The sequence below is a fragment of the Dromiciops gliroides genome, chromosome 3 (assembly GCF_019393635.1).
Source record: "Dromiciops gliroides isolate mDroGli1 chromosome 3, mDroGli1.pri, whole genome shotgun sequence".
In the NCBI taxonomy this organism is placed as follows: domain Eukaryota; kingdom Metazoa; phylum Chordata; class Mammalia; order Microbiotheria; family Microbiotheriidae; genus Dromiciops; species Dromiciops gliroides.
Window position 1 is genome coordinate 647,896,867 of NC_057863.1, and position 16,332 is coordinate 647,913,198.

The window sequence follows — 16,332 nt, forward strand, 5'->3', positions numbered from 1 at the left end:
TTTTTAGGCAATTGGGGTTAAGTGACTTGCCCACAGTCACACGGCTTGTGTTAAGTGTCTGAGGCCAGATTTGAACTCAGGTCCTCCTGATTCCAGGGTCGGTGTTCCATCCACTGTGCCACCTAGCTGCCCCAGATTTCTCTTTGTCAAAAGCAGAACAGGGCCGGCACAGACCACTGAAATCCAAGCCCTCGAAGAGGGGAAGGAGGGAAGGGCAGATTGGGAGAGGGAACAGTAAAAAGCAAAACACTTTCAAGGAAGGTGAAGATGTTCTGCATAACTGCACATGTATGACTTATATTGAATTGCTTGATGTCATAGGAAGGGTTGAAGAGGGAGGGAGGAAGAAAAATTTAGAACACAGAATTAGCTCAAAGACCTTAATCTCATCAGAGTTGGCTCAAGGATGGAATAACATTAACCCTACAAAAAAAATAGAAGGGGAAGAGTGAAAGAAGTGAAAGGAGCGAAAGGAGGGAAGGGTGAAAGAAGGGAGGGCAGAGCAGGGGAGGGGACAGTCAGAAGTAAAACACTTTTGAGGAGGAATAGGGTAAAAGAAGATAGAAAATAGAGTAAATATAATGGGAAGGGAATAGGATAGAGGGAAATAGTTATGATGATTGATTATAATGGCAAAATGTATGGTACCTACTTTGCTTGGCTATTGTGAAGAAAATTCTTTGTCAAGTTTAAGGGTACTATATTGTAAAGAATTAAAAGTTATGATGGGGGCAGCTAGGTAGTGCAGTGGATAGAGCACTGGCCCTGGATTCAGGAGGATGTGAGTTCAAATCTGGCCTCAGATACTTAACACTTGCTAGCTGTGTGACCCCAGGCAAGTCACTTAACCCCAATTCACACACACACACACACACACACACAAAGTTATGATAAGCAGGATGCTATCAGAAAAACCTGGAAAGACCTATGTGAACTGAAGCAGAGTGAAATGTACTGTATACAAAATAACAGCAATAGTGTAAGATGATCTGCTGGGAAGCATGTGGTTATTTTCAGCAAGGCAATGATCCAATATAACTCTAAAGGACTTATGAAAATTGCAATCCATCTATAGAGAAAGAACTGATGGTATCTGAAAACAGATGGAAACACATTTTTTCCTCAAAAATTCCTAAATCTGAAGTTTTGTTTTTATGTTTCTGTCACAATCTAGCTAATGTGGGGATGTTTTCCATGACTACTCATGTATAACTTATATTGAATTGCTTGAGTTCTTGGGGGTGGGGATGGGAAGGGAGGGAGGAAGAGAAGTTGGAACACAAAGGTTTTGTTTTGTTTTGTTTTTTTGCAGGGGAATGAGGGTTAAGTGACTTGCCCAGGGTCACACAGCTATTAAGTGTCAAGTGTCTGAGGCCAGATTGAACTCAGGTCTTCCTGAATCCAGGGCTCATTCTTTATCCCCTGTGCCACCTTGCTGTCCCTGGAACACAAAGTTTTTTAAAAATTGATGTCAAAATGTGTTTTTCCACATATTTTAGAAAAATAAATTCTAAACAGAAAAAAGAAAAAGAAAAAAAAAGAAAAGAAAAGAAATCCAAGCCCTCATCTTACAGGGGAGGAAGTGGAGGCCCAGAGAGGGGAAGGCATTTTCTCTGCCACACAGCTAACAAGGGAATGATAGAGCTTGTATCAAAATCACTTTACATCTCCTCCAGCCAGGGCTTTTCGAATAATTGGAATAATCAGACTTATCCACAGGCTGGGATTGATTTATTTTGAGAGGGGCTATGTGCAGTGGGAGGGTGGCTCAGAGAACTGAATTATCTGGACTTTATTCTGACTCAGGTGCCTCTGATTACGTTACCGTCTCAATTTGTCTCAATCTCTCTGCCTGCAGGACAGAATATGTCAGAGCTGGGAAGGGCCTTAGAACATAGAATGACAGAGGCGGAGGGTCCTTAGAACAAAGGATGTCAGAGAAACAGAGACTTTAGGATGAGTGTAGGAGGACCCTTACAGCAGGAAATGTCAGAGCTGGGAGAAACCTTAAGACAAAGACCCCAGAATGCTGGAAAAAGAAGAGATCTTTGGGACCATCTACTCTAATCTCCCCATTTTACAGATGGGTACCCTGAAGCCCAGAGAGGGGAAGGGATTACACATTACAAATGATTACACATTAAAGTAGTGGCAGGGTTGGGCCTCTGTCCCAGTGTCTCTGGACTCCCTGCCCTGGCCTCTCACTCCTGCATTGAGAAGCTCTGTCCCTCTCCCCCACACTCCTCTTAACATTCCTGTGGTCACTGAGAAGAGAGAGAGAGGTGGCTGCCCAGTGGGGCCATCCCTGTGGTGTGAGGTGGTGTTGGCCATGCTTGTTCCCAAAGACCTTTGCCTCAACAAGCTCCCCTTTTCTGGCCATTTTAAAGTTCGAGACACCTGCCTCACAACAGCCTTGGGAAGTTAGTCTCACAAGTGGGGTGTCCCTCTTCATGCAAATGAGAAAACTGAGGCTAGGAATAGCTAAAGAGGCGGAACGCTCCAAACCAGGGGACAGTCTCCTCTTCCCCTCTCTCCAAACAGTCTAATCCTCATGGAGGCTTCCGAATTTCTCCGGGGACGGGTCCCCAGAAGGGCGGCAGCGTCAGAGAGTGGGAAGAGCCCTGAGATCCCAGTCTGGACTCTGCCTCTTGCAGAGCTCAGACCTTGGACAAGTACCTTCCCTTCACTGGACCTTGCTTTCCCTCCATTTATAAAACGGGCCCATTTGGCTCTCAGGATGTAGGATTTCTGTTTTGGAGGGTGTGCAGAGGGAAGGGAAAGGAAGGGAATGGCATTTTGTGTCTGAATAGAAATGGTGCTGGGCATTATGCAAACAAGGCAGGCCATATGTAAATATATGCCATTCCCCTGCTGGGAATGGAGCCCGGGGCTTCCCTTTATTAGCTGGGAGCAGGTGCTGGGCGGGATGCCTCCTGACTGTCCATCGGGGTGTGTGGGGTGTGTGTGGGGGGCTCATGTGACTCACCACCCTGTGCCATCTGTCTTCCCTCAGATCCCAGTCTGCCCATCTGCCCCAGAGTGTCTCTTCTGTCCAGCTGAGTTTCTGGCTCTCTCCCCTTGGGGGTCCCTCCCTCTCCCTCAGCTTCTTTCTGTCTTCCTTGGCCTCAGGCTTCCCTTCTCTGTCTCCCAGCAAAGAGTCTTCTTAGAGTCTTAAAAATCCTCCCAAGGCAAGCGCAGAAGTCGGGGGCTGATCGGCACCTTGGGGGTGATTGAGGCTGCCCGGAACGGAAGAGTCTTCAATCTGCCCCATGGGGAGGAGGAGCCTCCCACCTCCGCAAGCGGGCCAGCTCAGGACATCAAGGAGTTTTTCCCAAACCTGCCTCTTTGTAATTTCCTCCCATTGTTCCTGGCTCTGCTCTCCCCAGCCAGGCCAGACTGAGCAAAGCTGATCTCTCTTCCGTGGGGACAGCCTTTCAAACACTCCAGCACAGGGGTCCACTATCATCCCCCATGCTGCTCTTCCTCAGGCAAAACTGCCCCGGTCCGGTCCTCTCAATCCGGCCCGGCAGGCCTGCCCTTGATGGTGGCCGATCGATCCTATGCCATGCAGATCTGTGGCCCGACCCTCGCATTTTAGAAGGGGAGAAGGACATGGCGGGAAAGCAGCAGAGCAGGGGGATGGGAATCTCGATTTACCTTCGTCTTGTAACATTTCTGTGTTTCTGTCTCATAGAGCTTTTCTCAGTATCTTATTGTTTCGGTTTGTTTATCTGGTAAAACCAGTCTCAGAATTGGAAAGTCTCTCAAAAGAAACACTGGATGTCAGAGCTGGAAGGAATCTTAGACCAGGGAATGTCAGAGCCCGGAGGGTCTTCGAACACAGAATGTCAGAGAGCTGGAAAGGAGCTTAGGACATAGAATGTCAGAGCTGGGAGGGAACCTTAGGACAGAGAATGTCAGAGCTGGGAGGGCTTTAGAACATGGGATGTCAGAGTTGTGAGAGAACCTTAGAACAGAGAATGTCAGAGCTGGGAGGGCTTTAGAACATGGGATGTTAGAGTTGGGAGGGAACTTTAGGACATAGAATGTCAGAGCTGGAAGAGAGCTTAGAACCTAGAATGTAAGAGATGGGAGGCTCTGACATTTAACAAATGGGGAAATTGAGACCTAGCCAGTAGATGGGCTTTGCTAGAGGACACTGAGCACTGGGACAGAGTTGCTACTTGAAGCCAGAATCCTGTCCCATCCCCTAAGTTTTCCCACAGTGTTGGGCTACCCCACCCCTCTCACAATTTGTTCCTTTTTCTCCTTCCACACTCAACTTGGTCTCCAGCCTCCTCCCCAGGGCCCTGTAACCAGCAGCTGCAGGAACAATTCACTCCATGGCTTTTCTGGCCTCTTGGGCTCAGTCCTGTCTGTCTTCACCCTCACAAGGACACACCTCCCAGGCCTCAGGCGAGGCCCAGGTACCCAGGGGCCCATCCCCCTCAGGGGCCCAGCTGCCCATCCCATCTCCCCACTCCCCTTCCCTCCCCTCCCCTTCCAGTCGGACCTCATTAACTTTCCCTGCTTCATTTCCTTCCAAATGCTGGTCAGCTGTTTCCGGGGATTGGGGATGGAGGTGGGGTAGTGGGGTCCGGAATAGGCGGGGCACGGGTTGTGTCTCCCACTCTTACCCAAGGGCCCCCCAGGCAGTGAGAACAGAAAGTAGGCAGGGAGGTGGGGGGCAGTTGGACGGTCTTTATTTAGTCTCCAGTGTTTTTGACTAAGGTGAAGGAAGGGTGAGGGGGTGGGCAGGGATCCAGTGTCAGACTGTACAGTAGAAGGGAGGGAGGACAGACCTCAGAGGCTGGTAAAAATAGCTCCCTCCACTGACCCCCTCCTCCCAGGGCCAGGCCCCAGGCCAGAAGCCAAGGGATATTTCAGGGGCTGGGGAAGGAGATTCTCATCTCTGAAGGGCGGGCCAGCCCAGGCCCTACTCAGTATCCCAAGTCTCAGGCAGGGGAAGGAAGTGGTGGGGGAAGGGGTGGCTGGGACCAGATTGAGGGTACTCCCCTGCTCCCACCACCTGCAAACAGCTTTCTGGGAGTCTGCGGAAAGCCTGGGGGGTGGGGCCCAGCAGACTTCCAAGTCCAGAGGCTCAGCACTGTGGAAGGGCAAACAAGGGTGGAGTTAGGAGATTCTGCCCCCACCCCTCTCCTCTGCCCTCCTCCCTGAGCCAGGCCCCCTGGGGCTAACCTCGTCCCCAAAGCTATGGCCTCCTCGGCTGCTGCCCCCTCCTCCTCCACCTCCCCCGGACAGTAAGCCTGTCTGCTCTGGCCGATCCATGCCAGGCCGGCTCATCTCCGGCTCAGGGGGCAGCCTAGGAGATAAGAGAGGAACGGGTTAACATTAGGTTAAGAACAGGTATTAGTAAGAGTCAGGGGACAGAATCTGTGTCTGGAGCCCTTGATTAGATGGGGATCAGCTCTAGAGCTGGGGTCAGGGTCCAGCTCCAACAACAGCGAGGTGAGGGTCAGGAATCCCCAAAGGATCCCCAAACCCCCGCCTGCTTCCTAGTCCCTTACACCATGTTGTGTCTCTAGACTCTGCCCTTGCCCAGCTGACCAGCCCCCACACCTGCTCAGCCCTCCCTCCCCATCTCTCTGAGCAACCCAAGTTTCCTCCCAAGTATAATATATGCCTCCTTTAAGAATCCTTGCTAGGGGCAGCCAGGTGGCGCAGTGGATAGAGCACCGGCCCTGGAGTCAGGAGGACCTGAGTTCAAATCCGGCCTCAGACACTTAACACTTACTAGCTGTGTGACCCTGGGCAAGTCACTTAACCCCAATTGCCTCACTAAAAAAAAAAAAAAAAAGAATCCTTGCTAATCCCTTCTTGGCCCAATGCCCTCCCCTCCTTGAGTTATTAGTCCTCCTCCCCACCCCTGAAACTTCTATGTATTGACGTTATTAGTTTGTATTTATTTATCTGTGTTCCTGTGGTCCCTCCCACCGGACCCCAGCCCCACTGATTGGCCTTTGATGAGTGCTTAAGAATACGGGGAAGGTGAGGGACAAGGATCCCATGGGAAGAGAGAGCCTGGAAGGTGGGGGTTGGAGCACACTCACGGGGGCACCTTCTCCCGGCTACGACAGCACCGGCCCTTCCGACGCATGCAGTAGAAGAGGGCCACAACCAGGAGCAGCAGCCCCACGCTCACGGCGGCTGCCATCACCGCCACGCCCGCCTGGGGAGCCTGTGAGGCCACTGTGACAGAGGGGAAGGGGTCACCGGGTGGCTCTAAACGCACCGGCCCTGGGGCTCCCCCTCCAGGGAGGCTCTCTCCCCTGCCCACAGGACGCTGGCTCACCTGCCTCAAAGTGGAAGATGTGCTGGGTATCACCCAGGGGGTTGGAGGCCGTGCAGGTGACCCCGTCCCTAGCCACGGTCCCCATCACCTTCAGTTTCAGGGAGCTCTGGACCCAGCCACTGACGATTCTGTTTACCTGTGAGGGACAGAGGTCAGGAGGGCGGGGGCCTCCATGTCTACATCCCTGACGGGGTGGAGGATAGAACATCAGGACACCTGGGTCCCCAAGATGTCAAGGGATCAAACACAGGCATCTCTGTCGGACAGGAGGGAGGAGACCCGGGTAGCTGGGTTCCTGAGGGTTCACAGATGGCACTTCCAGACTCCAGTGTCCTCAGGGGCAGCCCCAGATGTTGGGAGTCCCCAGGCAGGGGATTCAGGGGACAATGTTGGGGAGGGTCTTACTGGTTCCCCTTGGTGATTCCAGCTCATCTTTGGCGTTGGGTGTCCCCGGGCGGAGCAGGTTAGGGTCACTTCATCCCCTTCTGTCCAGCCGCTCTTGCCCTGAGGCTGCATCTCCTCTGGCTTCAGCTCCGGTTTACCTGGTTGGGTGTGGAAAGACAGAAACAGACAGAGGAGAGAGATCCAGAGAGACAGAAAGGGGGAATACAGAGATAAAGATAGAAGGGAATAGAGAGAAAGATAGAAAGGGACAGATAGAGAAGGAAAGAGACACACAGAGATAGAGAGACAGTGAAGAGAGACATAGCCAGGGGAAGAAGAGACAGAGGAAAAGGCCAGGGGAGGGAGTCGCAAGATAAAGAAACACAGAAACTGAGACAGTTAGCAGTGAATGAACCCTGTGGCCCTTGACCCTCCTTTCTTCTGGTTTCAGGGTCCCCTTCCTGCCGCCTCCTTAGCCTCTCTCTAGGCCCTTTGGTTACCCTGCACAAACAGCTGCAGGTGCCGGTTCCTGGTGAGCCCAGGCACCTTGGGCACTGAGGCCTCACAGGTGTAGATACCAGCCGAGGTGAAGGAGACGTTGGTGAGAGTGAGGTGGGGGCCCTGCTCCAGGGGGATGGAATCCTAGAGTGGAGAGAAATGCAAAGGCTGAGAGAGAGACAGGGTGTGAGGTGGGGGTGGGGGCAGCATTCATAGGGTATAGATCCAGGGCTGAGAAGCCAGTGGGAGAGATGGGGCCTCCTGCCTCACCTTAGTCCAGAGGAGTTCGGGGGTCGGGTCCCCAGAGGCCAAACAGTCCAACTCCGTGGAGCCCCCCAAGGGTACTGTCACATTCTCCCCAGGGATCAGCTCTAGGGGGTCCAGGTCTGGAAGTTGAGACAATGTAGGGAGGAGGGTAAGGGGAGAGTAGAGAGGTGGGTAGAGACAGAGTGAAAGAGAGAGACAGAGACAGAGAGAAAGAGACAGAGACCGAGACAGAGAGAGACATAGAGAGAAGAGAGAAAAAAGGAGAAGGAAGAGGATAAAGAGGAGAGAAGGGGGCGGGGAGAGAGAGAGAGAGAGAGAAGAAAAGAGAAGCAAATAGATTGGTCCAAGTCATCAAGTCATTGGCCTTTCCTCCCCCTTCTCTTCCCTTCTTCATCATCAATGTCTTTTTTTTTTTTTTTAGTGAGACAATTGGGGTTAAGTGACTTGTCCAGGGTCACACAGCTAGTAAGTGTTTAAGTGTCTGAGGCCAGATTTGAACTCAGGTCCTCCTGACTCCAGGGCCGGTGCTCTATCCACTGTGCCACCTAGCTGCCCCTATCATCAATGTCTTGGCTGGTTCTTCCCCCTTTTTTTTTGGGAGGTGGTGATAGAAAGGGTCCCTTGTTCTTGGGGGTTATGGATAGAGAGACATGATTCCAAACATAACCAATGAGTAAGACCCTCAGAGCCTCAAAGGACAATCTAAAAGAGTTGGGCAATGTGGTCTAGTAAAGAGAGTACTGAACTGGGAATCAGTAAGACCTGAGTTTGAATCCTGCCTCAGATACTTACTAGCTGTATAACCCTCCCTAGGCAAATCATTGAAGCTCTCTGCCTCAGTTTCCTCCTCTGTCAAATGGAGATTGTCACAGCCCCAAGTAATAGCAGTAATAGTAATCTTGGGCTTGTTTTGAGGATCCAACGGGGTGCCCAATGAAGCTATGGTATTATTACCCAGAGTTGATGGGGGGAGATGCTCAGAATTCTTAAGATCACTGGAACTCAGAGGGAGAAGGGCTTTGCCAATTGTCAAATTTGATCCTTTTTACTTAGGTAGCACAGAGGATAGAGCACCTGGCCTGAAATCAGGAAAGACTCATCTTCCTGAGTTCAAATCTGGCCTCAGACACTGACTAGCTGTGTGACCCTGGGCAAGTCACTTCATCCTGCTTGCCTCAGTTTCCTCATCTGTGAAATGAGCTGGAGGAGAAAATGATGAACCACTCCAGCATCTCTGCCAAGGAGACCCCAGATGGGGTCATGGAGAGCCAGACATGACTGAATCACTTGATAAGGGGGAAGAGGATGAGTCACTGACAGACCTTGGCTCTGGGGCCTCCGGCCATTCCCTGCCCCCAGCACCGCCCCCACCCTGCTTTGCTCCTGCTCACATCCCACATGGATCTCCAACTTCTGGGTCAACTCCACCTCGGGATCTGCATCAAAATCGGGCACCTCACACTGATAGAGGCCACTCTGATTCCGGTAGATTCTCCAGAGGGTCAGGTTGCCAATCGTGTTGGTCTCAAGTGATTTTTCTTCCTTCTTTCCCTGGTAAAGACAGAAAAGTGATGTTTCCCCACAGCCTCCACTCCTTCAGAGGGCAAGAGATCTGTCAGGGAGGTGGCCCGGGGCCCCATATCAGGAGCTGTCCCAGGGCACCAGGGCTTACCCTAGGACAAAGGGTCAAGGGTCTTCCTGGGGCAAGAGAAATGACATTAGTCCAGGGCAGTGAATTGGGAACTCCCAGGAGAGGACTTTGAGATTACCCCAAGAGGGGGAATTAAGGGTTATCTTAGGGAAAAAGATTTGGGTTAGGGTCCAGGGTCATTCGTTCTCCCAGAGAAGTGGGGGAGTACCTGCTTCAGGGTAAAGATGTACTCAGGAGTCGGGTTGCCATCTCCCTGACAAAGCAGGTTGACAGTGTCCCCCTCTCGGACCCAGCCACCAGGGGCTGCTGGGCTGGCCACCCAGAACTGCACATTCTCTGTAGGGTCTGTGGGGGGTAGGAAGAAATAGGGCAAGGACTCATTAGGGGTCAGAAGGTGGGCTTGGGGTTGGAAGGTCAAGGACTGGGCTATGGATCAAATGGAGGTCCCGAGGTCAGGATCCAGTCAGAGTTTGAGGCCACTCCCCAGTGTCAGGGGCCTGAGTCTTACCCACTCTGCTGTGGTCAAGGGTCACAGAATAGGGCTTACTAGGTGGGGTCAGAGGTCAGGGATCAAGCTTGTGGCAAGGGGGGGAGAAGTTGACATAGTATGTGATGCACCATCAGGTCAGGGGTCAGAAGCTGGTCACTGTCCTATGTGTTGGTGGTTGGGGGGCAGAGGTCAGGGGTCAAAGTGCTTACAGTGCAGCGTGAGATAGAAGGGTGCAGCATCTTGTTGGCCCTGCTGGCCATTGGGCAGGTGGTAGGTGGCCCTGCAGTGAAAGGCGACATCGCGGTCGGACTTCTTGGGCCGGAAGTAGAGGGTGCTGGTGAGGGACTGGAGGCCTGAGGCCTCTCGGACAGTGCGACTCACGGCGTATATTTCTGGGGGGACAATAGGATCATGGGGGTTCCATCCGACCCTGGCCTGACTCCCCCCATAAAAGGTGATCTCCCCCAGATGTCCCTGTGACAGAGTGAATGGGGAGAGGAGAGTATCAGACCTGCACACTACCTCCGCTGCTTTCCCAAGTCTTCTCAGCCTCAGTTTCCTCTCTTGTAAAATGACTGGGTTGTACCACATGGCCTCTGAGTTCTAAATTCTATCAGGATCAGGCTCCCCTGGGCATCCCTCCCATTCCATCCACCCCATTCAGCTCACCCCCGTTCAGTTCCGTGGGAATGTTCAGCACCTCCCCATTCCGATACCAAGTGATATTGGGGGTGGGATTGGCATTTCGGCTGGTACAGGTGGCTATCTGGAGGGAGGGGGCTGGGCATCAGATTCGTGGGACTCGGGTGTCCAGACCCCCAGCTTCTGTCCCATCAGAGCCCCAGGTAGCCCCTCCCCCGCAGGACCCCAGGAGTTTCATCTTCTGAGAAAGGCCTGTTTCTCTTCACCAGGGTTTTCCTACCTCATGAATTTTCTCATCAACCACTGAAATTGTTCCCTTGTTGGGTGTGACCTCAGGGCGCTCAGGGGCCACTGCAATGGACAAAGAGGAGGGGGGCCCATCAGTGAGAAGTGCCCCTTCCTCTAACCCCCTTAGCTGTATTCTCCCCTCCTTCCCACTAGAATGAAGTTCGGCTCTCTTCCCATCAGTCTTTGTTTTTCCCCCATCTCCCTGTTACCCCCCCCCCCCAATTTTTGTCTCAGCTGCCTCTTCTTTTTTTTCTCTGGTTTCCCTTCCTCTCTGTCTTTTTCCCCTTCCCTCTGTCTATTTCTCTGCCCATCTCTCCTGGCATTTGCTCTGTCCCCTAGTCAGTCACCCCACTTCTCTCTCTTCCAGGAAGATCTCAGGGACTCACCAAAGACTCGAAGGCGGCCGGTGGCCTGCCCCTTTCCTGCTGTCGCAGTGAGGACTTGACACATGTAGCTCCGCTCATCCCCTATCTCAGCTGACAGCAGTTGCAGGGACCCGTTGGGGTACAGTTGAAAGGGACTGCTGGGCTTTGGAACAGGGTCCCCCTTTCTCTTCAGAGCTCCTTTTCTGCCTTCAGCAGAGATCAGCGGAGACCTATTGCCCAAGCGTTCTATCTGTGGGGAGACCACCCGAAAGAGGGGCTGGGGTAGCTGACAGTAAGCCCCCAGGCCTCCTCTTTTTTCTGTTCTCTAGTCCATCCTCTGTCAGTTTGCGGCCTCTCTCTCTTTCTCCAGCCTTCTTTCTTCCCAGTGTCTCTCTTTGTCTCTGTCTCTCTGTCTCTCTCTGTCTCTCTTTGTCTCTGTCTCTCTGTCTCTCTCTGTCTCTTTTTCTGTCTCTGTCTCTCTCTGTTGGTCTCTGTTCCTCCCTCTGCCTCCATCTCTGATTTGATCTTTCAATCACTTCCCTTCCTTGCTGTACATTGCTCCTTCCCCCTCCCTTCCTGGCTTCTCTCTCTTTCAATCATCTCTGTGGGTCTCCTTCCTTCCTTCCTTCCACACTGGTTACTCACAACAAACCACTCCAGAGTTAAGTCTTCTTTGCTTCCAGGCCCAGAAATGGAGCAGTTCAGGGTCACTGACTCCCCTTTCATGACTTCCACCAGGGAGGGTACTGATACTCGAATCTCAGCCTGGGCACCTGGTGGGGAGGGAGACACAGGGATCCACAGATTCCATCCCTGGACTCACCATTAGTCAGGGTCCCAAGTCACCTGAGGCCTCACCCTCTCAGGAACCCAGGGATCCTGATTTCCCAGGCCTCATCCTGCTCAGGGACCCAAGCCCCCAGCCCTGCCCCTGGTGGTTAGGGAAATGAGGGATCCATCAGGCATCCATCCCATCCAAGTTAAAGGGAGGTGAGAAGTGAAGGGGAGGGTGGATGCTGTCTCTCCCCTCCCATCTCTGTCTCTCTCTTTAGATCTCTTGGAATCTCTTGCTATTCCAGTCTATGTCTTTGTGTCTCTCAATCTCTGGGTATGTCTCAGACTGGGTTTCTTAGTCTCTTTGCCCTGTCCTCTTCAGATCTGATGGGTCTCTTAGGCTTTGCTATCTCTGTATCTCTCCGATTTGATGGATCTCTTAGACTCTGATATTTCTGTGTCTACTGGATCATTTAGTTTCTCAGTCTCTGTGGGGTCTCTGGGTGCCTAGGGAGATAGCAGGCAGCCCCCTGTTTGTGGCCTCCTAGGAGCAGGGGGGAGTTAGAGAAGGGAGGAGGAGGTAGATGAGGGGGAGACAGGGCTGGGCAGGTTTTAGGAATGTAGGAGGGGTGGGCCAGCCCAGACCTGCCTCAGCTAGGCACAGCCCCTTCCTCTCTACCCCCCCCACCTCATCAGGTCTTTTTTCACCCCTTTGGGGGGGGAAAGGGTGGGGAGAGATGAGTCATGAGAAGGGAAAAGGAGGTCCTGAGAGGGTTGGGGGGACACTGAGGGGAACAGGGACTGAGGGCCCAGATGTCTGGGTCCCTAAAGGGATGGGAGAACTGCGGGGCTCGGGTGCCCAGCCCTACTGGGGATGAGGATTCCTGGGTCGCTCCCCTAAGGGAGGTGGCTGAGGAGCCAGTAGCCTGGGTCCCTGAGGAGCCCCCTGGGGGCTGAGAGCCTGAGCTGAGGGTCCCTGAGAATACTTGCTCAGGGTCTGGAGGAGGGAACAGACAGGTACAAAGAGAGAAACACAGGCCCTCGGGGTGGGCATCCCACACAGTCCTGCTCTTCTAGTTCCTTACCAGGCCCCACCCAGCCCCAGGGGCTTAGGATTTGCTGAGTGATGGCTGGCAGGGGAAGGAGCGAGGGCCTGTGTGCTCCAGGGAGGCTGGGCACGGGCACGGGGTCCCAGTAACACAGCAGACTCGGGGACTTTGTGTGCCCATGCCTCTCCACAGTTGTCTGTTACCGTGCCCCTCTACCTCCGTCTCTGCACCCCCACTTCCCTCTTGCCCCCCCCCCCCCCAAGCCCGCATCCATTGCCCTGGTTCGCTGTCTCCCTCTGTCTGCACTCCCCCATGCCTCTGTTTCTGCCCCCTCCCAAGCGGTGCTCTCCCTGCCTAGACTATGCCCGCTCTGCCTCGCTCCTCTCTCGCTCCTCTGTAGTGTGTCTGTCTCTCTCTTTACTCTCTCTCCGTCTCTGGGATTTCCCTTCTGTTGTGTCCATTTTCCCATCGCTCGCTCTGTCTCCCTCTCTGGTCCCAGGGTCTCTGCCCCTTCCGCCCTCCAGGTGTGTATGAGTTGGGGTGGGACCAGGAAGTGGGGAGAGGAGGGGAGGGGGATGAGACTGAGCCCAGAGAGCTCCAACTTTTCCCGGTCCCTCTGCGGGTCGCAGAGGGAATCTCAGAACCAGCCCAGTCCCCACCCGGTTCAGCTGCTTGATGCCCCAGGCGGCACCTGCTGACTTCCCAGCCCCGCTCCCTCGCCTCCGATCCCTCTCCAGGCTCGCCCGCCCCCAAGATCGCTCCCGGGGGTGGGGGACGCTAACCCACCAGCCCTCTCCGGTCCTCCCCGGCGCTACGCCCCCCCGAACCCCCTCCGCCCCAGTCCTTCGGCTCCGCCACCACCCCGAGATAGCCGCCGCCTGTCCTACGCGATCCTTCCCCCAACTCCCCCCACCTTATGTCCTGCCGATGCCCCTCTCTCTTGGGGTCCCCGGAGTTCTCTCTAAGCCCTCCCCAAAGCGCTCCCCAGGGCGCCCCCTCCTCCGATTGCGCTCCAGGCGAGCCCCACGCCCCCCTCCAATACATCCCCCCCCCCCGCCCGCTGCAGCTCCGAGCCCAGAGTTCCCGTTCCCCTACCTGGGGCTCCCCGGAGCAGCAGCGCCAGGAGCAGGAGACGCGGGGCCCGGCCGGGGCCGGGGCCGGGGAGGGGGCGGGGGCGGGAGGCCCGGCCCGGGCCCGGGGGCTCCATGATGCCGCGGGCTGCAGGGGAGGCGGTGTCTGGGCCAAAGGCACCGCTGGCTCCTCTGAGTCTCTCTCTCGCTGGGGACGTAGCTTCAAGAGCCCAAGCGGGAGGCCCCGCCCCCAGGCCCCGCCCCTCCCCTCCCCCCTCTTTCCTCCGGGCCCCCAAAGTCCCCCCTTCACCAGCCCGGGCTCCCAGCCAGGACCTCCCACCGCCGCCCGCCCGCAGGCAGCCTCGACCTCCTCCTGGCCGGCCACTGTCCAATCCCGTCTCTGCTCTGACCATGGCCTGCGGAGACCGTCTCCCTGGCGGATCAGGAGCACCCAGATTGACTGGTCACTTACAGCCTGGCCAGTGACTGACCTGGGCTGGGCTGGGCCGGGCTCTCTTAATTTCACCAATGTCCTGAGCTGGGCTCTCCCAGACTAACCAATGTCCTGAGCTGGCTTCTCCCAGACTAACCAGTAACCTGAGCTGGGTTCTCCCGGTCTTACCAGTGACCTAGACTGGGCTCCCCCAGTCTGATCAGTGACCTAGGTTAGGTTTTTTCAGTCTGACCAATGACCTGGGCTGGGCTGGGCTCTCCCAGTTTGGTTGGCCCCAGTCTAACCAATTAACTGAGCTGGGTTCTCCCAGTCTGATCAGTGATCTAGGTTGGGTTCTCCCAGTCTGACCACTGGCCTAGGTTGGGTTCTCCCAGTGTAATCAGTTACTTGGGCTGGGCTCTCCCAGTCTGACCTGGGTTGGGTTCTCCCAGTCTGATCAGTGGCCTAGGTTGGGTTCTCCCAGTCTGACCAGTGGCCTAGGTTGGGTTCTCCCAGTGTAATCAGTTACCTGGGCTGGGCTCTCCCAGTCTGACCAGTGACCTGGGTTGGGTTCTCCCAGTCTGATCAGTGGCCTAGGTTGGGTTCTCCCAGTCTGACCAGTGGTCTAGGTTGGGTTCTCCCAGTGTAATCAGTTACCTGGGCTGGGCTCTCCCAGTCTGACCAGTGACCTGGGTTGGGTTCTCCCAGTCTGACCACTGGCCTAGGTTGGGTTCTCCCAGTGTAATCAGTTACTTGGGCTGGGCTCTCCCAGTCTGACCAGTGTGACCTGAGTTGGGTTCTCCCAGTCTGATCAGTGGCCTAGGTTGGGTTCTCCCAGTCTGACCAGTGGCCTAGGTTGGGTTCTCCCAGTGTAATCAGTTACCTGGGCTGGGCTCTCCCAGTCTGACCAGTGACCTGGGTTGGGTTCTCCCAGTCTGATCAGTGGCCTAGGTTGGGTTCTCCCAGTCTGACCAGTGGTCTAGGTTGGGTTCTCCCAGTGTAATCAGTTACCTGGGCTGAGAACTCTGTTATTCTGACCAGTAGCTCCGGTGGGCTAGGCCACACTAAGGAGGTAGCTCCAATTTGCCTCCCTTCCCTTTTGCAGGAATCTGAGGAATTTGCCCCTCCCCCTCATTCCTCTCTATGGCCTGGCCCTCCCCAGGGGGAGGGAAAGCTAAGAAAAGGGAAGGATGAGGTGCAAAATCCTGCTGGCTGGGCCTGGAGCAGGTGGGAGAGCTGAGGGATTGGCAGACTGTTGCTTCCTAGGCTAGATAACTGCATCTCTGCTGGGGAGAGAGAGAGAGGTGTGCTGCTTCTTGTGGCATCATGGAAAAAGAATTGGTCTGGGTTCAAAACTCACCTGTCACCAGCTCTGTGACCTTTGAGGGTAAGTAACTTCCACTTCCCGAATCTCATTTCTATCATAAAATAAATGTCTAAAGTCTCTTCTTGCTCTAACAGTCTGTGATTCTAATTCTGGGCCCAACTAAAGAGTTGGGAGGGACACCTGCTTTTTGATGGATGAGAAGGATGGGTCCCTTAGCGGGGCTGGGCCACCGGAGCCCTCCTTCCAGGAGTCTCTCTGACTCCTGGTGGCTACTCAGGGGACCTTTTCCCCTGGCCATGGGGTTCCTGGGGTGGGTTGGGAGCTCTTCTCTCTCCCTCATTTCCAACAATAATAATGGCAGACTTTTATATGGCTTTTAAAAGATAATTTAGGGGGGCAGCTAGGTGGCACAGTGGATAAGGCATTGGCCCTGGATTCAGGAGGACCTGAGTTCAAATCCAGCCTCAGACACTTTACACATTCTAGCTGTGTGACCTTGGGCAAGTCACTTAACCCTCATTGCCTCACACACACACAAAAAGATAGGGGCAGGTAGGTGGTGCAGTGGATAGAGCAACGGCCCTGGAGTCAGGAGGACCTGAGTTCAAATCCAGCCTCAGACACTTAACACTTACTAGCTGTGTGACCCTGGGCAAGTCACTTAACCCCAATTGCCTCACTTAAAAAAACAAACAAAACAAAACAAAACAGATAATTTAGAAAGTACTTTACATACTACACACACACACACACACACACACACATACACACACACAGACTC

The 16,332-nt window shown here is 54.2% G+C and overlaps 1 protein-coding gene across 1 annotated transcript; it reads right to left on the minus strand.

Annotated features, from left to right (window-relative positions):
- Positions 1-4,686: 4,686 nt before the first annotated feature.
- BCAM (basal cell adhesion molecule (Lutheran blood group)) lies at positions 4,687-14,004 on the minus strand. Its single transcript, XM_043998092.1, has 15 exons — positions 13,817-14,004; positions 11,544-11,671; positions 10,920-11,148; positions 10,526-10,596; positions 10,273-10,369; positions 9,813-9,995; positions 9,322-9,458; positions 8,854-9,013; positions 7,466-7,581; positions 7,198-7,339; positions 6,719-6,855; positions 6,314-6,449; positions 6,072-6,210; positions 5,200-5,323; positions 4,687-5,107 (listed from the first exon to the last, which is right to left on the minus strand). The coding sequence occupies exons 1-15, from the start codon at positions 13,926-13,928 to the stop codon at positions 5,102-5,104; spliced, it is 1,917 nt and encodes a 638-aa protein (XP_043854027.1). The 5' UTR covers positions 13,929-14,004; the 3' UTR covers positions 4,687-5,101.
- Between the last annotated feature and the right edge of the window lie 2,328 nt (positions 14,005-16,332).

Bases quoted from the DNA above. Each gene is read 5' to 3' on its own strand.
- BCAM (XM_043998092.1), bottom strand. From the start codon at position 13,928: ATGGAGCCCCCGGGCCCGGGCCGGGCCTCCCGCCCCCGCCCCCTCCCC. The intron at 11,672-13,816 runs GTAGGGGAACGG...CCTCCCCACCAG, and splicing joins GCTGCTCCGGGGAGCCCCAG to GTGCCCAGGCTGAGATTCGA. The intron at 9,014-9,321 runs GTACTCCCCCAC...TGTCTTTACCAG, and splicing joins ACATCTTTACCCTGAAGCAG to GGAAAGAAGGAAGAAAAATC.